The sequence below is a fragment of the Octopus bimaculoides genome, chromosome 8, assembly GCF_046866305.1.
Source record: "Octopus bimaculoides isolate indiv1 chromosome 8, ASM4686630v1, whole genome shotgun sequence".
Lineage (NCBI taxonomy): Eukaryota > Metazoa > Mollusca > Cephalopoda > Octopoda > Octopodidae > Octopus > Octopus bimaculoides.
Window position 1 is genome coordinate 84,735,895 of NC_142935.1, and position 24,916 is coordinate 84,760,810.

General features: G+C 35.3%; 1 protein-coding gene across 1 annotated transcript in view; it reads right to left on the bottom strand.

Moving 5' to 3' along the window:
• The window catches only part of LOC106870397 (tolloid-like protein 1), a 265,972-nt gene that overhangs the window by 51,241 nt on the left and 189,815 nt on the right, over positions 1-24,916 (bottom strand). Inside the window, exon 5 of the mRNA XM_014916446.3 lies at positions 9,572-9,760. Within this exon, the coding sequence (XP_014771932.1) occupies positions 9,572-9,760 (189 nt within the window). The remainder of the gene's footprint in view (positions 1-9,571; positions 9,761-24,916) is intronic.

A 24,916-nucleotide genomic window follows, 5' to 3' on the forward strand; every position in this document is an offset into this window, starting at 1 on the left:
AGAAGTGTTGGTTGGGGAGGTGTGGGGAGCAAATGGTGCAGAACAAGAGTAGTATGGGAGATAGGTAGACAGATAGATAGATAGATAGATAGATAGAGAGAGAGAGAGAAAGAGAGAGAGAGAGAGAGAGAGAGATGGAGAGTGAAAGAGAATGAACAAGGGGGGAGTGGAACATAGAAAGTGAGTAGATAGAGAAAGGAGGAGCATAGAGTGAAAATAGATGCAAAAATTTCAGATAAACAAGAGAGAGGGGGGAGAGGTAGATAGATAGATAGATAGATAGATAGACAGATAAATAGACAGATAGATAGAGAAGGGGGAGAGAGAAAGAGAGAGAAAATGCAAATGAGTAAGAGTAAAAGTAAGAAAGAGAGAGAGAAAGATGAAGAATAAGGAGAAAAATTGATAAATTGTAGAAGGTGAACAAAGGGAAAGGGTGAGAGAGAGAGAGAGAGAGAGAGTAGGAGAGTGAGAGTTGGGGAGGGAGATGGAAGACAATGAGAGAAATAGATAAGCAGTTTGTTTCAACAGAGAGAAAAAAGAAAGAGAATGAGATGGTAAAATGAAGATGGGTAAAAGTAAGTATGCAAAAGAGAGAATGAGAGAGAGAGAAAAAATGGTGAGGAGAAGTAGAATGCATGGAAGGAAGCGATGGGAGTAAAGTACGAAGGCTATATAAAACATTATAACATAAAAAAAATGCAATGAATATCACGTAACGGTACTCTAACATGGTCACATGGCTATTTCTCAGTTGCTGGAAACAGTACGTAAAGGAGTAATAAATGTGTGTTTGCATGCATAAGTGTAACTGTGTGTATGATAATGTGTATGTGTGCGTTAAATGTATTGTCGGTTAGTCGAAGACTAAATAGTGAATACATGATCATATTAAATGATGAATGCATGGATACATTCTAAAGTAAAGTAAAATATTTAAACAATGTTATTATAAAGTGTTCACATGCCAAAGAGAATGTAATCTATCTATCCATCTGTCTCTCTTCCTTTCTCCCTCTGTCTCTCCATCTCTTTCTCTCTCTCTCTCTCTCTCTATGTATACACACACACACATACACACACCTACACACACACACACACATATATTGGCACAGGCATGGCTGTGTGGTAAGAAGCTTGATTCCCAACCACATGGTTCTGAGTTCAGTCCCAATGTGTGGCACCTTGGGCAAGTGTCTTCTACTATAGCCTCATGCTGACTAAAGCCTTGTGAGTGGATTTGGTAGATGAAACTGAAAGAAGCCCGTCATATGTGTGTGTGTGTGTGTATTTATGTGTGTCTGTGTCTGTGTTTGTCCCTGCCATCATCGCTTCACAACCGTTGTTGGTGCGTTTACATCTCAGCAAAAGTGACCAATAGGCTTACAAAGAATAAATCCTGGAGTTGATTTCTTCAACTAGAAAACCTTTTAAGGTGGTACTCCACCATGGCCACACTCAAGATTGAGTGAAACAAGTATAAGAATAAAAGAATACAAGAATATATATATATGCATATAATACAAATAATATGTGAGTATATGCGTATATACGTACATGTATGTACATACCTACATCTACATGTATATATAGATGCATATATGGGTACAGGACGTTGCAAAAAAACATGGACAAAATGATAAACAGAGTACAGAAAACACACAGGCCACATAGAGAACATTTCCTTCATCAGCTGCCACCATTCTAAAACTAAGCGTTTCGAAATATATAACTGCATATACACAAACATACATATATACTCTATAAATATGTGTGTGTATATATATATATATATATATATATATATATATATATATATATATATATATGAGTAAATATGATGTATGCATATATGTGTGTGTATATACATGTGTGTTTGTGTGTATGTATATCTTAATATATAAAGCTGAAGTTGTGTGTCTGTGTGAAGCCTTTTTAAAAGTTTATAGAAATCCACATTTTCCACTTTTTTGTAAAAATTTTTACATCAATGGAATTTTCTCGATGTGAACTTTCCAGTGCAGTAATTAGATTTTTTAAATTCCGTTTACTTTGTGTGATTTAAGGGAGATTTGACTGTTGTTTCTAGCAACTTTCATATTTCTTCCCTTCTACCTGGGACAGCGTTCTTACACACGCGCTCAACAGAGAGAGAAAGTGATACATACAGCGTCATAGATTAAACTTTCTTCCCAGTATTCTTTACCTATTTTTCATAACATTGATACGTAAAAACACACACGACCACACATACGTAATCTGTGACAACAACACACACATTGCTCCCGTTCTCTATCTCCTCCTCTTCCTCTCTTCCTCTCTCGCTCTCGCAAACGCATACACGTGCAAGTAAACACAATCATTCACGTTCATCAATGTGGCATAACTACAGAGTTGTACCCACCGACTTTGGAAGGTCATAACTTTCAGAAAAATGAATATTTTTTTATGAAATTTTCTATGCATATATTATTTATTATGTAGATTCCGAATATACGAAAATTTTCAGTGAAAGTGTTTTGGGAGGAGGGTGGGGGACAATTTTCGGAAATTCCACTTAAATTCCTCTTAACTTCTGGGAAAATGAATATGTTTTCGTGAAATTTTCTACAAATATACCTTGATGTATGTACATTTCGAGCATGTAGGAATTTTGAAGGAAACAACTGCAGGTTATTTTTGAGAAGTGTTCCCCACTCGGTGGTGTTTCGGAGCAAGTCGTCCATATTTGTTTAATTTTTCTCTATTATGTGCGTAAGTGCATACATAGATTTCTAATGAAGTAATAGGCAGTGAAGAGAAGCCGTCATAAGAAAACTTTTAACTACCTCTAGCCCTTTCTCCCCCTCTCTCTACCTCTTCCTCTCTTGCTCTCTCAAACGCATACACATGCAAGTACACAATCATTCAGTAAAATATAACTCATGTTCGTCAATATTTTGTAAATATACCACGATTTTCACTAGGGTGTTAGGGTTAGGATTTTAGGGTCAGGGTTAAGGTTTAGGGTTACGGTTAGGGTTAGGATTAGTGTTACGGTTTTAGGGTCAGGGTTAGGGTTTTAGGGTTAGGGTTTAGGGTTAATGTTAGGGGTAGTGTTAGGATTAGGGTTGGATAATCGTGCGGGTGTTAATCTGAAAAATTACAGATATGTGAAAAGTACCGACCCTGCCATCTATTATAACTTTTGTTGTTCTGTTTAATATATACATAGATTATGCCTCCAAACAAGAGAGCTTGCTGGGGAAAGGAAGCAACCGGTTTAAAATGACGTTCCAGAAGCTACTTTGAACATAATGCAAAATGGTGCATCAACATCTGCCCAATCTGATAGAATTCTGGCAAAACTGTGTACCAACAGATCGCCAGCAATTGCTTCATCAGAAATTGCCGTCCTAGCTCCTGCGAAAAGGGATTACCCTGCAATGTATAATCAGGGCAGCGCAGAAAGTTGTTTTCACAAGCATTTCTATAGCCAATTAGACGGATGAAATTTACATACGCTTAATAATGTTACGCTTAATAATTTTACGCAAAACAGCCTTCAGACTTTCCCTATTAATTTCATTGTCTTTTGAATTATGAACATATTTACATCATAAGGGTCTTTTCGTTGTAAGGCTTTCTTTTTTAGTTGATTTTCACCTAGCAAGACTTATCGTAGATGGCATAATAAGTCACACCCGGACAAGGTCGGGTTATACTGCTAGTGATAATATAAAAATATGAAAAATAAAAAAGATATTATATGGTTAATTATTCTGTATTTGGATCAAGTTATGACTAATATTATTAAGGAGACACTTAAAATAGTAAAAATGGTTTTTAAAAAGGACATTAGTTATTCAAATATAGTTTCCAATAAAGCCATAAGACTGGCACTAAAGTAATTTTACATTTAGTAAAATGAAGTTTTGAACCCCTAACTCCTGAATCAAATAACCACACAATTTTATTTCTAAAGCACTTGAATAGACTATATAAATAATTTAAAAAAAAAAAAAAAAATAATGCAATAATTTAAATAAAATAAATATATGACTTAAATATTACTAAAATTATATAATAACAAATTATATATACTTCCCAATATAGGTAAATTTGAAAATAATAGAGGATAATTTAAAATTAAAACTATGTATAGTGTAATTACCCCCCTTGGTACTAATCACTTATAAATATTCATAGTTCCCTGCTATCTTCTTCCTCAAATCACCATTTTAGTACCAGCAAAAAAGGAAGATATGTATTTGAATTTTTTATATATCACATTTAAAGACAGACATTTTTATTCTGATGTTTAATCTTATATCTCACATTCTGTATTTGACATATACTTGATTTTACATGATTGATATATATGCTAATTCATATTTATAATGTATAATATATAAATTTTAATTCTTAATATTACAAAGTATAATTTTTATTCTTAATTTTTAATCTTTAATGTTTAATTGTATTGCTTATTTTTAAAAGGGATGTAAAATTAGATATATAATATTTTTAAATAGAACCCGAAGATGTGTTGGAATGATTGTAAATCTGATGATTTCATATATGTATTTATATATGTATATATATGGGTATAGAGTTGTGTATATGTATATTGTAATCTTCCAATACTGAAACACATGTAGTTCCTTCATAGTTAATAAATATAAGTATTAACTAAAGTAAGATATAATTAATGAAGTACATTATATACCCTACTGGTAATCTATACATATATAAAATTGAGAATGTATGTCTGTGTGTGTGTGTCTGTGTGAATCCCTAAAACTCCAGAACTACACAACCAATTTCATTCAAATTTTACACATGCCTTACTTAGGGTCCCGGTTGTGTTTTAGCAAAAAAAAATGTTAACTTCTTGCATACTTCTAGCCCACAGCAACATCATATCTCCTCCACTCTTTAAGTATTACGTGTCAAAAGTGAAACAAAAACACTCATGTCATTCGAACCGGAATCTCAAAAACATTGTTATTATTAAATTTATGCATTTCTAATCAATTTGGAGATATTTCCTATCGAGTTGCAGATTTTTAACAATGCATTTGGTGATTATTTGCTTTATTTCTTGGGCAAAATTTACAACTTAGAATAAAAGAATAAAATTATTATTTCATTCAAAAATTGATGAGCTTTGTTTTTAGTGATGACTTGAAATGGTAAATATTTTTTCTAACTGTATTTGCTTGAAAAAACATACTTTTCTTTATATTAAGCAATTCATTATAATAACTTTTACGATGTGCCTAAATAAAAACCATCGTTATAGATCAGCATTTCTCAACCTTTTTCGCGATTTGGCTTCCCTTGGATATTGAAAAAATTTATTTCGGCTCCCCTGTGTTGATGAAAAATTTAATCCAGCTTCCCATGTATCTGAGATAGACCGGCCAGCCCATGACAAATCTGACAAAAGGGGGGACCCACAGAACTACCAGCTCACAAACTGCATCTGAAAGTTGGCGCGCCAATTATGCTGCTAAGGAATTTAGATGCTCCAATAATGTGCAATGGTATGTGGATGATTATCAAAAAATTGTGCTCCCGAGTTCTGTAGGCAACAATCTTGAATGAACCGGCCGCTGGCTAAGACATACTTATAACTCCCATGTCCCTTACCCACTCCGATACGACCTACAAGTTTAAACAGATGCAATTTCCCATCAAACTGCTTTCCCATGACCATGAACAAGGCGCAGGGACAATCAGTGCAAGCGGTTGGTTTGAATCTGACAGATCAAGTATTCTCACATGCACAACTGTATGTTGGCTGTCTCCAGGGTCTTTCTATTTGTGCACCTGAGGAAAGGACAAAGAATGTTGTCTACCAAGAGGCACTCCTATGATAACAGCTGCAACTTCAACTGCTCCAATTTCAACACCGCAATTTTTTCATCATCCTGCCAGCCCACGTAAGTCCAGTCTTGCTTTGCTCTCCTTACTAACTCACCATGACATTTTTTTTTTTCTACCAAGATCTGTCACCCAAACACCACTTCATATCCACTTCTTCCCCTTTTTTATGTCTTCGTTTCTCTCTTCGCGCCGTTCTCTGACGGGGTGAAACTGGGCTTAGCTGCTAGTATATATATATATAGGTGAGAAAGTTGGTATGTGAAAGCACGTGGTTGGATATATGAAAGATAAAAAAGAGTGAAAAAACTACAGAAGGCTTGTGTTATATGGTTAAAGTATATATTTAAATCGTTATGTTAGAAAAATGTTATAAAATTGTTTTTGAAGAAATAACCAGTTTCGTATTTTCTTTTCAAATTTCTCAAATTTCTCTACCTGTATCATATCATGTCTTCGCTATGGTGTAAGTTCTTTAACTGGTTTCAGTTAGTGAACAGTGGTGGTCGTGATAGGACACCAACTACTTAGATGATTATATTAGCCCTGATTTTTATTTCCGTCTTGTATACATTTTACCAATTTCTATGTTGAATTGCAAAGTCACATGATACAAAAGGACACAACATAGATAAATTCAGGATTTACACTGGTGTAAACATAAACAAACACTCCCACATGCACTGACATGCATACACACATGCATGCATGCATTGGAATGAACGAAAGATTGCTATTAAATACCTATGAAACAAAAGAGACAGTGAAGCTCTTGGAGTTCCCAGATGCAACAGAAAATATAGACTATGTCATATTTCTGTGGAAGACATCACAAGTGTGATTAGTAACTGCCCCAAAATATCATCACGGTACTACCTTCCTATGCAATAACAATATGCAATGGCATTTGGAGAAAAGACTGCCCTGGAATAAATATAGAGAATCCCCCTGTTATTGGATATGTACACAAATACCTGCACATGGAATACTGGTGGAACATTTCTATCAAATCAGCTGTCAAGGGTACACATTACAAGCCAGATATTGTTATTTGGAACCAACAAGAAAAAGTGTGTATAGTCATAGAGGTTAGCTGTCCTGCTGATGTGAATATCTCTTTGAAAATGAAAGAGAAAGTAGATAACTGTGGACAATTGCTTCAAAACCTCATGCTTCTTTATTTAGATTAGGAATTCACATTTATACCAATAATAATTGGTGCACTTGGTATTTTGAGTAAATGCCTAAGTGAAAATTTGGATAAGCTATGGTTTTCAGGGAAAGAAATCAGCCAAATAACTCACACATTACAAATACAATTTATAAATGGAAGGGTAAAAATATGCAAGACTTTTCTCAAGTTAAAAATGTGATGTTTTTGTTATCTACATTCCAGTGATGGAGTTTTGTGTCTGTCAGAAAGCAGCTCCTTCCTCAGAGGAAGAATTTAAATAATTAAAAACAGAAGAGAACATACATTCAGGCATGCAAGTAAAATTAATGTTATGTACATTTCAGTGAATGACTCCCAGTTATTATATATTACATATAAAAGTTATGCAATTCTTAGCAACAAATTTAGAGTCCTTTGACATCTTCAGATATTATAATTTGATTTGCAACCAACTTATATCTATATATATATCTTTTTCTTTCTCTCTCTTTCTCCTCCACCTTCTCTCTCTCTCTCTCTCTCTCTCTGGCTGGGTAACCATGTACATCCTCTACAACAAGACACCTGTTTTTGCATGCATGCATACATACACACATACATACAAAGTTGTAACCTTTACAGTTCTAGTCAAATACTTTGTTAGGCGGCTTCCTGTGTGAAGTGCTGCTGAGGTGATATGTCTGGATTTGACTTATCTTATCAATTATCATATATATATGAGTGTGTGTATATGTATGTGTGTGTGTGTGGAGGGGGGGGGTAAGCAAAAAGCAGGTGATCACTTCAGCACCACTTCATGAAGGAACCTGTTTGAATAGCAATGTAAAGGTTACACCTTTAGATTTAGCAAAGAATGGTTGGTTATACTTCAGTCAATCTTTAGAGAAGCACTTCACCAATCCAAGGCATGTATAGCAAATATGTATGTCATAATCCCCTTCAAGTAAATCACAATAATTTTAATTAAGAAAACGAGAAGTCAAATTAATGTTATGCACATTTCAGCTGAATGCCAGTTATTACATGTTACACATAAAAGCTATGCAACTCTTTGCAACAAATTTAAGGTCCATTGACATTTTCAGACATTATTTAATTTGCAACCAACTTCTCTCTCTCTCTCTCTCTCTCTCTCTCTCTCTCTCTCTCTCTCTCTCAGGCCAGGTAACCATGTACACCCGTTTTTGTCTCTGCACACTCTAATCATTTACCATCTGACACAAGATTACCTCCTCCAATGCCTCTGCCCCTCTCAAAGATTCCTTGTCTTGCAAACTTGCAAAGTTATATGGTGACCCTGCCGGTGCTGGTGCCACTTAAAAAGCATCCAGTCCTCACTGTAAAGTGATTGGTATTTGGAAGAGCTTCCAGCTGCAAAAACTATGCCAAAACTGACCTCGCTTTTGCAGGTGCCATGTAAAAAAAAAAAAAAAAAAGCATTCAGTCCACTCTGAAGGGTAGTTAGTGTTAGGAAGCAGATCCAACCATAAAAACCATGCCAAAACAGATACAGAGGTATGGCGCAGGCTTCTGCCTAGTCAGCTCCTATCAAACTGTCCAACCCAAGCCAGCATGGAAGGAGGAGATTAAACAATGATGATGGTGATGATGATATATATATTTATTATACATATGTGTGTGTACATATACACACTGTTTATTTAGAACATCTTGCAGATACAAGTTATACAAATTAAAAGCTCTGCTGTGTACTAGAAATTAGCAAGCTTATGGAATCATCAGTAGAAAATATACACCATTCTGGTTCCTTCCTGTCAACTGTTTTGTTGTATACCAGCCTCCTAACTGATATGTACCCAACTTGCTAGGTCAGCTAGTTACCAGCCATGTAGCATCTTTTCCTTATCTCTTTTTTAACAAAATTCATTAGTTTGCCTGCTCAGCTCTGGTTTGCTTATCTTGGATATCTTTTGTGGTATTTCTTTTGTGAAGATTCAGACTTAGTAACAATGGCTGTCAACTCTTATTGCTTCTTAGTAATCATCTACTGCAGTGGTTCTCAACTGGAGACCATATGACCCCTCATGGTCCATATGAGATTTAGGGGAGCCACTTAATAATAAAATTGGGTCCACAGGAGCATTTTATGGGTCTATGAAAATGTTTTGCTTTAGATATATTTATTGCAAAAATGCAGTCAAGTTTCTTTCTCTGATGTTTTATATAGTTTGGCCTACACCACAAGTGTATATTTGATAAACAAAATAGGAATTTTGAAAGAAGTATCCATAAAGCTAGTTTTCAAACACTGAATGGCTATAGGGATCCACCAGAATGATATAGTAATCTAAGAGATCTGTAGATAAAAAATGGTTGAAAACCACTGATCTACAGTCAACTATAATTAGACAATATGCTGTCTTCCTGTCAGTACCCTCATGTTCTCCAAAGAGATGCTCATATATAAGAAATCTAGTTGATAAAATTTACCCACAACCTTGATGTGTCCCATTTGGTACAGAAGAAGAAAATTAAAATGAGAGTTAGATGTTAAAACTTTTGACTCACCTGTATTTTTTATATCCAAGTATACAAAATTGATAAGGATCTTATACTGACTCTCAACTTTTATAAGCCAAGTGCATTGTACATTAGCAGGAAATGGTGCTGGGAAATGTGGAGATGTGATAACACCTCCCATACCATGAACAAACTCGGCACTACAGGGTTTATCAGGGGGTCCAAATGGTTGCCAACCTGAAAAGAAAAAAAAACGGAATATAAATTTTTACATCAAAAGAAAAGTCAAAGTACACGCTTGCATAACTGTCTGTCTCTCTAAAGTTCTAAAGTTGCGATAAAAAAAAAGACAGATTAAGTATTTATTGGAAGTTTTGGTTGAATAAAAGAGGAATATATTGTTAGATAGGGGAAACCTATTAGCATTCATTTATTCTTTTATCCTTTTCTACTTCAAAGCATTGGACCATGGCTATGCTGGGGCAATAACCACAAGGAATTTAGCCAATTATATTAAGCCCTGCACTTTACCTCATACCTATTCCAATATTCTTGTAAAATATAAAATGATAATTGGACATTGTTGGACCTCACCCCAAAATATGGGTCAATTTTCTTTTTTGTGATATGAGGGAAAGTAGGACTCTTCACTGAGTTTCCAACACTGGTGGGAAGAACTGAAAGTATTCTCAAAACGATCTTGCCTGAATGTTTATAAAAGAGCAGACTCTGTTAAAGGTACCAGATGGATTAAAACCCAAGGAGGTTATGGTAGGATTTGATCTTAGAGTACCAAGGGCTGAAACAAGTACAGCAAAGCTTCATGTTGCATGTTGTTACAGGTCCACTAATCCACTATTTTGAAATAGTACCTTTTATTATGGTATCAAAAGAATGAAAGAGAAAGTTAACCTTAATAGGATTTGAGCTTAGGGCACCAAGGAGCAGAACAAATATCACAAGTCAATCTAATCCAATACTCTAACAATTCAACTTATCAACCACCTAAAATTTAAATAAATATACATAAACCTTTCAGTCCATGAGCTTAATTCTTACATAGTGATAATTTCTACTGCATAGCTATCTTTGAATTGGCTACTATTTCCGGTGGTCAAGTTGTTCTCCTTCCCTCCCTTATATAAATCTTTCACTCACAAAGCTGCTCCCACCAGTAGTCTCATCCACATTACTGCTGCACCAAAAAGTGTCTACATTACTTATTTAGTCAATTAACAAACTGCCTATTCTTTTCTCTCTACCTATTATGATTTAACCAATTAGCTGTTTGTTTATATATTTTAATCATTGACCCATTTATGTTTGTAATAATAATGCTTATCATAATAATAGTTACAACACTTTGCAATTTTAACATGATTGAATGATGGGAGATTAAAGTGGGAACAACGAATATGACATACTTGTTATCAAATCATCATTGAAGCCTTCTTTTCAGAAGCTGAATACCATCCCCACCTTCTCATGTTCCTCCCATGTCTCTTTCCAGTTTCTCAGAGTTAGTACTGTCAATGTAGGTAGGGTGAGATTGTTGAGATGCTTGAATGGAAGCATGTTGATGCATGTTGCATTCAAGAAGTAAAGTGGAAGGGAGCTTCAGTCAGGTTCCTCACGAGCAAGACACATAAATATAAAATAAATATAAAATCTTTTGGGAAGGTAACAGTGATGGGGTAGGTGGTGTTGGTAGACTTCTTGCAGAGAAATGGATTGATAAGGTCATAGAGATAGTCAGAGTGTGTGATAGAGTACCTAATCTCAGGCTAGTTTTGAAGAATAGTACAGCAACAATTATCTTTGCCTATGCACCTCAGGTGCTACCATATGAAAAAAAGGACCGCCTTTATGATATTCTTCTGCAGGATACCTCAAAAACAAATGACAGTGACCTCATCTTCATGGCTGGTGATTTCAATGGATATGTTGGGTAGCAGCTTCGGTGGAGTACATGGGGGCTATGGAATTGGTTACCATAATGAAGTAGGGACAAGGCTACTGGAGTTCTGTGATGTGAATAACCTAATGATTGACAACACCAATTTCAGGAAGCCAGCCAATCACCTGATTGCCTATCAATCAGGTGATCACACTAGCCAGATTGATTACATCCTCACCAGACAGAGAAATACATGGTTGTTCATAAATGCAAAGGCTTAAAATGTTTTGAATTGTAAGACAGAGTGTCAGAGAAAAGTGTGATATGGTAGGAGAGAAATGTGCTTGCATGGATGATGGCTCACTCACAGTTAGTGATTTTGCAAAGAAGGAAGCTTGCAAGTGCCACTATGAAAGACTGCTAAATATAGGGAATGAATGGGAGAAGGAGAGCCTGCCTAATGTGGACCAACAAAAGGACCGGCTATTTGAATCAACAGTAGCTTAGTAGATAAAACAATTAAGGATATGAAGACAAAGAAAGCCTCTGGACCATCAAGAATCACTGCTGAGGTCCTTAAAATCTCTGTGGGATGGGTCATAACCTGGTCACCCATATAGTTAATCAAGTTGTTCAAAAGGGAGTCATACTCAATGACTGGTGTAGCAGCATTGTAGTCAACTGCTACAAAGGCAACAGTGACTCCATAAACAGAAATAACTATAGAGGAATCAAGTTGCTGGACCAAGTAATGAAAGTAGCAGAAAGGATCATAGCTCAGTTAATTAAGAATAGAGTTAGCACAGATGAGAGGCAGTTTGGATGTGTACCAGAGAGAAGAACCACTGATGCAATTTTCCTGGTGCGGCAACTGCAGGAGAAATATTTATCCCAAAATAAACCTCTCTTTCTGGTTTTTGTTGACATGGAGAAAATCTTTAACAGGGTCTCCGCTCCCTTATCTAGTGATTAGTAAGAGCTGTACAAGCCATGTACAGGGATGTTGTTAGAAGAGTGGGAGTCACCAATGAGAATAACAAGGAGTTTAATGTACAAATAGGAGTCCACCAAGGCTTGGTTCTTAACCCCCTATAAATGAGGAATTTAAGACTAGCTGCCTTTGAGAGGTCCTCTATGCCAATGACCTTGTTCCTATTGCTGAATCACTACCAGAACAAGAGAAGAAATTTCAGGTATGGAAGCACAAACTGGAATTAACTAAGACCAAAATATTGATAAGTAGGAAAACAGACAAATCACAAATCCCTCCAGGAAGATGACCCTGCTTGATATGTAGAAAAGGTGTCAGGAGAAACTCCATAAGGTGTACCCAGTGCAAGCTATGGACACATAAGAAATGCAGTGGTATCACTGAGTGACTAACGGAGAAGGTAGTCTTTACATGTGACAGATGTGCAGGTACATTAAACACCAGGAATGTACAAAAATAGACACCTTCATGTGTAGTGGGGATCCCTAAAAGTAGTAGACAGTTTCTCTTAATTAAGTGACCAAGTTAGTAGAGTGGGTGGTTGTTCCAAAACCATAGCTGCTAGAATAAGAATAGGCTGGACAAAGTTCAGAGTGTTACTACCCCTGTTTGTAACGAAGGATCTCTCCTTCAAAGTGAAAGGCACATTGTATGATGCCTATGTACGAACAGCTATGCTGCATAACAGTGAGACATGGGCTGTGACTACTGAGGATAAGTGAAGGCTTGAAAGAAATGTAGCCAGTATGCTTTGCTGGGTGGGTAGTCAATGTGCATATTCAACAAAGTGTAAATGATTTAAGGGAAAAATTAGATATAAGAGGTATCAGATGTGGTGTACAAGAGAGAAGACTGCACTGGTAAGGCCATGTAATGTGTATAAACAAAAACAGTTGCATTAAGATGTGCTGATCTTCAATTGTAGAAGGAACATGTGGAAGGGGCAGACCCAGGAAGACGTGGGATGAAGTGGTGAGAAAGGATCTAGAAATGTTGGAAGTTACAGAGGGGATGACAGGGGACTGAGACTCCTGGTGGTTTTCTTTGCTTGAAATGACACGTCAAGATAAGTAAAAGTGTGGTTGTCCTTGTATACAGCTTCATCTCATGCAACCCTCTCCAACTGAGTATCCCTAATCTTGCAGGTTCATAGGTGTTGATGCCACATAAAAAGCACCGGTGCTGGTGCTGCATAAATGTATCCAGTACACTCTGTAAAGTGGTTAGCATTAGAAAGGGCATCCAGCTGTAGAAATCATGTCAAAACAGACAGGGAGCCTGAGCAGTCCTTCAGCTGGTCGGCTCCTATCAAACTGCCCAACCTATGCCAACATGGAAAACAGATTTTAAAGGACGATGATGATTATCCTGATGATGATGATATTGGTTGTGAAACCATGCTGGTATAAACACGTACATTCTGTGGGCTTCCGCAGTTTCCATCAAACAAATTCTACTGACAAAATACTGATCAATTCAAGGCTTTGATAAAAGATGCTAACTCAAAGTGTTGTGCAATGGGATTGAACCATGAAACTGAGCTTCTTAACTACTTGGCTATAACTGTAGCTTGCATGTTTTTTTTTCATTTAGTTATAGGTTTTTCCATGCAAAACAGTCAGTGATCCATGGCTGTGTGGTTAAGAAGATTGCTTTGCAACCATGTGGTTTTGGATTCAGTTCCACTGCACTGCACCTTGAGCAAGTGACTTCTGCTTTAGCCCTTGGCTAACCAATGTCTTGTGAGTGAATCTGGAAGATGGAAACTGTATGGAGGCCCATCACACATGCATACACACACATCATGTATGTGTATGTGCCATTGTGTTTATGTTGTGTCAGTGACCCTTCTTTTACTACTTGACTGCTGATGTTGGCTTGTTTGCATCCCTATAACTTAGCAGCTCAGTAAAAGAGGTTGATAGAATAAGTACTGGACTTAAAGGTGGTGAGCTGGCAGAGACGTTAGCACGCCGGGCGAAATGCTTAGCAGTATTTCGTCTGCCGTTATGTTCTGAGTTCAAATTCCGCCGAGGTCGACTTTGCCTTTCATCCTTTCGGGGTCGATAAATTAAGTACCAGTTACGCACTGGGGTCGATGTAATCAACTTAATCTCTTTGTCTGTCCTTGTTTGTCCCCTCTATGTTTAACCCCTTGTGGGCAATAAAGAAATAAGAATAAGTACTGGACTTGAAATATTAGTACATAGGTTGATTTGTTTGACTAAACACTTCAAGGCACATTAATTACATTATTTACATTTCCTCATCTCTTGAATATAGAACTGCACTTCAAAGCAGTGCCACAGCATGGTCGTAGTCCAACAATTGAAGCAAGTAAAAGATAAGAGCTATATAACAACCATATTGTTTTCATCTGAATGGCATCAACATCTCATATACAGAACTACTGTTGTTACAATAGTGATAGCTGGAATATTGGTGTTGCTGTAAGAAGAATGGTAGTAATGGAAGAAGTGTTGATGACATTATCAACAAAGTGAAAACAATTTAAAGCTCCATTTTGGTGGAACACCCTGTAGACAAACAATAATTATTTGCTTCAGTGGACATGTAGTTTCGATTTTAACACCAGATTACACTTGAAATAAACAAACAGAATGTTGGCTATGGTGAGTACGATGCTGGAAGTCAGTGTAAATTCACAAATTAATGAAAGTTTTGCTAAATATTTCTGTTTGTTTATGATAAAAAATAAAATTAAGTCATGTCTTGTTTATTAGTTTACGTTTTTTGGAGATTAAGGTTTATTAGTTTTCTCATAAATAAATATTTCTCTATATTTACTCCTGGATTATCTAATTTATACCAGCATTAAAAAAAATAAATGGAAGTTAAAACACTTTAAATCCAATAATGCCAGTATTATCAACATGTAGATAATAGATGTATTTATTGGAATTTTTTCTGCTTATATAAGGTCAAGAAGCAGGTTTCATGTAACAAAAAATATTTCTTATATATAGGCACAAGTATAATTTTGTGGCTAAGAGGTTTGTTTTCCTATCATGTAGTTTCAAGTTCAATCCCACTACACATCTTGAGCAAGTGTCTTCTGGTTTAGTCTCAAACTGACTGATATTTTTTTAGTGGACTTGGTAGATGAAAACTGTGTGGAAGCCTATGATATGTGTATATGTATGTGTGAGGACATGCATATGCATACATTTGTATTTGTGTTCATCTCTCATTGCATGACAACTGGTGTTGGTTTGTTTACATCCCCTTAGTGGTCCAGTAAAAAGAAACTGACAGAATAAGTACCAGACTTTAAAACAAGTATTGGAGTTGACTTGTATCAAACCTATCAATGCATTGCCCCAGCATGGCCACAATTCAATGTGGGAAACATGCAAAGAGTAAACGAAATTATAATCTGTTTTACATATAAAATTAGGATCTGCTAAAACCAAGGTGCCATGTAAAAAGCATTGCTGTGGTGTTGGTGCCATGTAAAAGGCACTGGCACTGGTGCCACATAAAAGGCACCCAGTACATCTTGTAAAGTGATTGACATTAGAAAAGGCCATCCAATCATCCAACAATAGAAACCAAGCCCAAACAGACTGTGGAATCTGGTGTGGCCCCTGGCCTTACCAGTTCCTGTCAAGTCGTCCAACAAATGCCAGCATGGAAAATGGATGTTAAATGATGATGATGATGATGATGATGATGATGATGATGATATGCTATTTTACCAAATATACCAGTGTCTCAGACATTGAATAAATGTAGTCAGTTGAGCATATCTGGTAGTTTGAGAAACAGCTCCACGGAGCAACATCTTTCTCTACGCTTGATATCAAAATATGTTGCGGGGGAATTTTCTTACAACAATAGAAAATGTTCAAAGATCAATAATTCAGCAACAACTGTCAGATATTAGAATTGCTTGCGTGCAATGAAGTTGTTCAATTGTAAAAACTCCTTAGAACAAATTCATGGTTCTGGTTTTGTTGTTGTTTTTTTTTTCTCATAGCAGCAACATATTGGAAGCAACATGAAATATGAACAATATGTGTTGTTATTGAGTTAAACGAATATATATATATATTGTAGTTTATTATTTCCTCCTTTTTTTTTCTTAATTCCTCCCCTTTTTTCAACCCAGTCAGTAATCCCTTCTATTACTTTCCATTCCTCATCTTCCCTCTCTGGATCACTGTCTACTTTCTCTTCAGGCTTCCTTCTGTTATAGGGGCCACTTTAGGGCCTTAGCTTTGCAAGTTACATAGTAATCGTTACTATGCTGTGAACACTATGTTAAGTGATTGATATTAGGAAGAGCATCCAGCCATAAAAACCATGCCATAGCAGACACTGGAGCACAAAGCAGTTCTCTGACTCATCAAATACTGTAAAACCATCCAACCCATGCCAGTATGGAAGCCAAACATTAAGTGATGATGCTGATGCTGATTATATTTATTTGGACAATTTTGTTTTATGATATTTTGTACATTCACATTGCTTTGTAAACAAGCTGTCATGACAGGTAATCCAATCTTCTTTCATTCAATGTAAGGTCAACAAGTATTTCTTCCATTCTCAACTGCTGGCAGACATTCCAGTCTCCTATCACTGCCAACTCTGCCAATTTTGCTTAAATATACAGCAGGTACAATCTGCTTTCCAACCACATGGCTTCAGGCTTATTCTCACAATGTGGCACTCTTTATGAGTGAATTTTGTAGTCAGAAACTATGTGGAAGCCTGTTTGTTTGTTTGTTTGTTTGTTTCTTTCTTTGCTTGTTTGTTTGAATGCTGAAGGGTTTATACACTGACAAAATGATGAAAAACGAAAGAAAAAACCCCAGTGAAGAACACATCTGATAATTGTCCAAGATAGAAACTGCCTGAAATAAAATGGGATGGCCATGTCTGGTGTGGAGGCATATGGCTTAGTGGTTAGGGTGTTAGACTCATAATTGTAAGATTGTAGTTTCAATTCCTGGATCAGACAATGCATTGTGTTCTTGAGTAAAACACTTCATTTCATGTTGCTCCAATCCACTCAGCTGGTAAAAATGAGTAATCTTGCAATGGATCAGCATCCTGTCCAGCGGGGAATATATATGCCAAAGAAACCAGAAAACTGGCCCTGTGATTCTTATAAAGTAATGTTTGGCATGTCTTTTATCTGCTGGATCAGTTACAACAAAATTATAAATCTTCACTAAAAGACATTCTCATTAAAAGGTTGTCTTCATTTGATAATTTCTGTTAAATGTTAGGTTTTACAAATTCTTCTCTGGTATTTCTACCATCCCTTCCAAACACTGTGTTCTGCTTCACTGAACTGACTGATTCTTCCTCTCTACTGTGCCTGATTAACATAAAATATGTTTTAGAATAGAGTGGGGTTGTGTGTGTGTGTGTGTGTGTGTGTGTTCACTGCCAAGATAGCTTTACTCTGTCTAATCTGTCTCATTTTTTAATAATGTTTATCCATGACAAGTTGAATGGAAAATCTGTCAAACTTAAGGTAACTTTAATTGATGTTAACTTCAGTTTTTCCATGTTGTAGCAGTTGCTGATTATGATGATGATGACAAGGCGGAGGATGTTGGTGATGAGAGTGGTGGTGATGGTGATGATGATGATGAAAGTGTTTGAGGTGGTGGGGGTGATGATGGAAACAGTAATGATGATGATCAGAATGATGAAGATGGTGATGATAAAGGTCTCCTAAATCGCTTAGAATATCATTCTTTATGTAGAAATAACCAGTCTTGGTTCTAAATTATCAGTTCTAAATAATCAATTGTTGGTTCTAAATAATCCTGGTGACAATTCCCCAAACACCCCATCCCCACCCAATGTTACCCAACACCCACCCTTATCTGCTACTAGTCAAAATAATGGTCCTTTGATCTATTAGTCTTTGAGTAATGAAAAGAATAAGGACTAAGGTCAATTTGTTTGACAAAATACTTAAAGACCCCCATGCATCAGCATGCCAGGGTCCAATGACTGGAACAACTAAAAAGTAAACAATAAAAGAGACCATTGTCTAGACCAGGAGTTCTGAACTATTTTTTGTGTTTATGAACCCCTGTGATTCCTATTTTACTCAGGGGGAAGGACTCCCATTAGTCATTTGATGTCTAAAAACTCCTATTATATTTTTATGATTACATATATATTAGGAATCTTATAAAAAAATCTTCTGATATGATAAAACACTCAGTGTGTCTCTGTTGGTCACACTGTAAGCTGTAGGGAGAGAAGAGTAAAACAACATATGAAGTGGGAGTGGGTGGCAGTGGGAGATGCTAGGGAAAGAAGAATAAAACAACAAATGGAGTGGCAGTCAGAATCAACAGTATTTAAATGAAAAGGGAATTAACTGTTGATCGTAAATTCCATTTACACACACACACACACACACACACACACACGCACAAAAGGCATATATATTACATACAATAAAATGACTTCATCGGTCAAAAAATGTAAGCAAACATATGCATCTGCATGCACATTCATGCACTCACACATGCATATGTATGCCCATGCATAGATGTACATAAATAAGTATGCGTATATATGAGCATATATATATAAACACACACACGCATACACATCTATATGTCATCAGCATCATCATCATTTAACATCTGCTTTCCATGCTAGCATGGGTTGGATGATTTGACAGGGGACTGGCGAAGCGGATAGCTACACCAGACTCCAATCTGATTTGGCAGAGTTTCTACAGCTGGATGCACTTCCTAACACCAGCCACTCTGAGAGTGTAGTGGGTGCTTTTTACGTGTCACTGGCATGGGAGCCAGTCTGGCGGAACTGGCAACAGCCACGCTCAAATAGTGTTTTTTATGTGCGACCTGCTCAGGAGTCAGTCCAATGTTTTGTTCACATGCCACCGGCACAAGTGCCAGTAAGGCGAGGCTGGAAATGATCGCGCTCAAATGGTGCTTTTTACATGCCACCACCACGGGAGTGAGACCGCTGCTCTGGCAGTGATCCCACTTGGATGGTGCTGCTAGCACTCTACTGGCATGGGTGCCAGTCATCAAATTTGGTTCAGTTTCGATCTCACTTGCCCCAACAAGTCTTCACAAGCATGTGTCCAGTGAGGGAAGGTTGGCATGGGTGCCAGTCATCAAATTTGGTTCAATTTCGATTTCGATTTCACTTGCCTCATGTATATATGTATATATATTCTTTTATTCTTTTACTTGTCTCAGTCGTTTGACTGTAGCCATGCTGGAGCACTGCCTTTAGTTGAGCAAATTGACCCCAGAACTGATTCTTCGTAAGTCTAGTACTTATTCTATCAATCTCTTTTGCCAAACTGCTAAGTTTTGGGGATGTAAATGCATTAGCATCAGTTGTCAAGCAATGTTGGTGGGGGGGGACAAACACAGACACACAAGCATATACACACGTGCATATATATATATATACACACACATATATATATATATATATATATATATATATATATATATATATACATATGCATATATATATATATATATATATATATACATATATACATATATATATATATATATATATATATATATATATATATATATATATATACATATATACATATATATATATATATATATATATATATATATATATATATATACGATGGGCTTCTTTCAGTTTCCATCTACCAAATCCACTCACAAGGCTTTGGTCATCCCAATGCTATAGTAGAAGACACATGCCTGGAACCATGTGGCTGGTAAGCAAGCTACTTACCACACAGCCACTCCTGCGCCTATATATATATATATATATATATATATATAGAATAGTTTGGCATAGGCACGTCAAACTGTCCTACCCATGCCAGCGCAGAAGGTGGACGTTAAATGATGATGATGATGATGATGATGATGATGATATGTATATATATATATATATATATAGAGAGAGAGAGAGAGAGAGAGTGAGAGAGAGGAAAGATATGTCCATAAAGTAAGTATATATATATATATATATATATGTGTGTGTGTGTGTGTCTATGTATACATATATGTGTGCTTGTGCACATGTGTATATGTATATATGTATGGATATATATGTTCATACATGTGTGTGTGTGTGTGTGTGTGTGTGTGTGTTTGTACACGAACATACATTACTTGAGTTATATTTTCAACTGCGACAATACATCTTATTCTTCAAGTGCCTCAATTCAATGTAGGTACATATATTTACTAGATTGCTGAGACTTATTTATAGTTTTCTCCATTGTGCCGTTTAGTATCATAAAACTGTTGGTATTTTTGTTGACATGGGTATGCTAGTGTTTAAATATTTTGTGTATTGTTGAATTATAACCAGTTTATTACACATAAATTTTAACAACGAAATCTTATATGGACCCCCATGAACCATATGAACTTCAGTTGAGAACCACTGATGTAGACTATAATAAAATGAGACTGCCAGTTTAAAACACATGCTAGTTTGCAAAGCATAGCTTTTAATTAAATTTGACATGAAATACCAATTTAAACATTATATTCCATCTCACTTACTTGGATGGCTTCCTTAGTGGCTACATCCAATAATTCAGGACCTCTTCAAGGATCTGTTATATTCCCATATTTCTTCCTATCTACACTAATAACCAATATGTGTCAGAGCTTGCAGTGTGGTTGTCAGCTAAGCTGAAGTATAGCTTATCTGGAAATGTAAGTCTTTGGATTGTACCTAGTTATTTGTATGTTGTTGGTATATTTGATTAGAACTGACCTGAGGTTATATAACAACAACAACAACTGTAAATCTGAGCCACTTTCTGCCACAAACACTAATGAACCAACTCCAGTTCTTCTCTTCTAATCCATTTGTGAATAAAGCATTTCCTCACTGTAAATTCATTGACAGCTTTGATTATTGAGTAAGATTTAATAAGAAATTGAAAAAAGAAAATCAACACAATCTAATACTGAAACTTGGTCACACCAAAGAACCCCCAAAGCCAAACAAGTTGCTTGCAGAAAAGTATAAAAAAGAAAAGCGAAAAAATCTTCCATTCTTCTAGCGGTATCAAACAAAGTTCCACTGAAATATCTTTTTCCAATGTTTTCACTTCTATATAATTACTGTAACCTCGACGACGAACATAATTCTGTTATTTACATAAATTATTAGTGCCTTCGAGCAAATCTTGGCCCACTTACCGTTTTCAGATGTAAAGAGTAGAAACAGTTTTTACCAAATCACAAAAGAAATAATGAAGCATTCATTTTTTTCCTGAAAACAAAATTATTGGAGAAATCTCTCAATCCTTATATGTCTTATGTTTAACCAAAGAACATATTTACTTAATCAGTAGATGTCAAGATTGGTAGAGAGATATTTTAGGTCAGCCAAAGAACATTTATTTACTAAGTGGATCTCATAAGTATCTGTGGTGATGGTGGTGGTGGGGCGATATTGTAAGTCTAACAACAGAATATATTGATCCAAACAGTGGATGTCAGAATTGGTAGAGAGATATTGTAGGTCTAAATCAAAGAACATGTTTACTTAATCAGTAGATGTCAAGATTGGTAGAAAGATATTCTAGGTCCAATCAAAGAATATTTATTTACACAGAAGTGTGTGTGTGTATACGTACTAGGGGGGTGGGTATTGTAAGTCTAACAACAGAATATATTGATCTAAACAATGAATGTCAAGACTGGTAGAGATATATTACAGGTCTAACCAAAGAATATGTTTATTTAACCAATGGATGTAGAATCAGTAATGTTATGGACCAAATGCCTTGAATTATTTTGTTATATCCAAGCCACACTCTACTCAAATCTACCTTTCCTTCTCAGAGTTGATGATGTAGTATGATGTGTGGCAGGGTGTGGGTGGATCAGGTGTGTGATATATACATATGAATTAAATGATGATGCTGCTTCTCTTCCCCTGTAAAATATTTATAAATTTTCACCTATGTTCACAGCAACAACAACTGGGTCTTTGCATTCAGTTGTGCTCCATTACACTTAGCACTTGGCATCATTTAACCCTTTAGCATTCAGATTAATCAGTCATATTTAATACTTATTTATTCACATTGTTTTAACTTAATCTCGTAGCTTTGAGATTTCAACGATATGATTGTTTATCATTAGAACAACATTGTATGACAGGTGTGAGAGGTCAGATCTGGCCAGTTTGAACGTGAAACAAGTAAAATATTTAGGCCGGATATGGCCGGTTTAAATGTTAAAAAGTTAATTCCTCATTGAATATTTCTTTTACTGCTGTTAAGATTTTATAAGGTAAAAACATTAAAAAAAAACCCCCAAAAACTCAACAACCAGATTAATGTATTACAACACTAGAATATGCAAAAAAACATTGCAAATGAGAGGTGTCAACCAACTCAGTTTCTTAACATACATCACATTTCTGCTATGTCTGAATATTGTTACTGCAGTTAATATGCTTAAAGATTTTATCCATTCCTAGTTAAATGCATCATCATTAATTATTGCTTTAGGTTCGAGTGTTTTGTTTGTCTCTTATATCATTACTATACCATTTAATTCATTATCTCCCAACTCCCTCTTTTCCCTACACCTCTCACTCTACCCACTTTACTATATATATATATATATATATATATATATATATATATATATATATATATACACAAACACCTCAGTAAACACATTTTAGAATTAATCTTATTTTAATTATTGGAGGCCCCCCCCCAGATTTCATCCCCCACATATCTGCCTTCTCATTGGTAATGCTTTTTCCTGTGTACATGCATAAATGTAGTTGTTTTCCCAAATAAATTACATTTCATGTTTGTGACTCTGGTGAAGCTATAAGGTGATACTCAGGTACTCAATTATGAGTCCGCTGCATCTTATAGCAGAAACTTCTGTAGGCTAATGAAGTTCATAAGATAATCGTTTATTTTATTGTCTTTCTTGTTATATCTTTATATATATATATATATATATATATATATATATATATATATATGTATGTATGTATATATATATATATATATATATATATATATATATATTTAAATTTAACAAAAACACAACAAACAGAAATATTACAAAAACATAACAAGCAGAAAGTTCGTAGTTCATCCCTCATCAGTCAACGTCCAAAAAAATCATTGCAATTTTGTGCCTTTAATGTTGATATTGTTCACTTTTGGTGGCACCAGTGGTGAAAAGCCACAGGGAATAGCTAATGTATGTACAGGACAATGACGAAAACAAACACAAGATATACACACACATACACACACATATACACACACATACATATACGTACATACATACATGTATTTGTATGTATATATTAATTAAGAGCAGTCAATGGGAGATAATTAACTGTGGCAAATGTATAAGCAATGTTATTACATGTATCAAAAAGTTACATAAACCAACACTGGAATGGGTTATAGTGTGTCTGGTGGTTTTTCCTTAATTCCTGTATTTTGTAAAATGTGGACATGATGAAAAAATATTGCTCCTCGTATTTATACAGCTCATAGTGATTCTCAAGTTTCTTAAACATACAAAATGTCTTTTGACCCATTAACATAAGGTTTGGTCTTTCATTTTATGTTGTATCATATACCACTCCCTGATACCCTACAATATTATACACCCATGTCCTAACACACATTAATAAATGCTTTGTCAAATCTTACATAGATGGAACAATGTCACTATAGAATTATGCTTCCACATGTGATTTTTCCAAAAAGTATTCACCCAGAACAATTTAAAACTAAACTTTAAATTCTCCCCTGCTAAGTCTCTAAGTTCCAATATAACTGAAATGAATACCAATAACAAAAAATGACAATGACCATTATTTCAGCCAGAACAACGGAACAATCTCTTGGTGATTGTCTTTTAATTCCTGATATTCTTCATGTGATTATATTTTGATCCATCTTTATATTCTGAAGATTCTATTATTCCTCAATCCATGATATTCTTCAAAGTAGTTCTAGTTTGATACGATTATAATCCATTGGGGTTTCCTTATTAATTCATTATAATCCTCAGGTGATTCCCTATTAATTTTTTATTATTATTATTATTATTATTATTATTATTATTATTATTATTATTATTGTTGTTATTATTATTATTATTATTATTATTATTATTATTATTATTATTATTATTATTATTATTATTATTATTATTATTATTATTATTATTATTATTATTATTATTATTATTATTACTACTACTACTACTACTATTATTATTATTATTATTAGCTGATTCCATATTAATTCTTTATTATCCCCAGGTGATTCTATTTCAATTCAGTCATTGTTAAGTCATTTCAAAAACTGATATTTTACTAATTACTTCCAGGATTTTTGACAGAGTTGCATGATTAGTTTGCTATTCTAAAGGAGAAGGAGAGAGAGAGAGAGAGAGAGAGAGAGGGAGAGAGAGAGAGAGAGAGAGAGAGAGAGAGAGAGAGAGAAAGAGAGAGA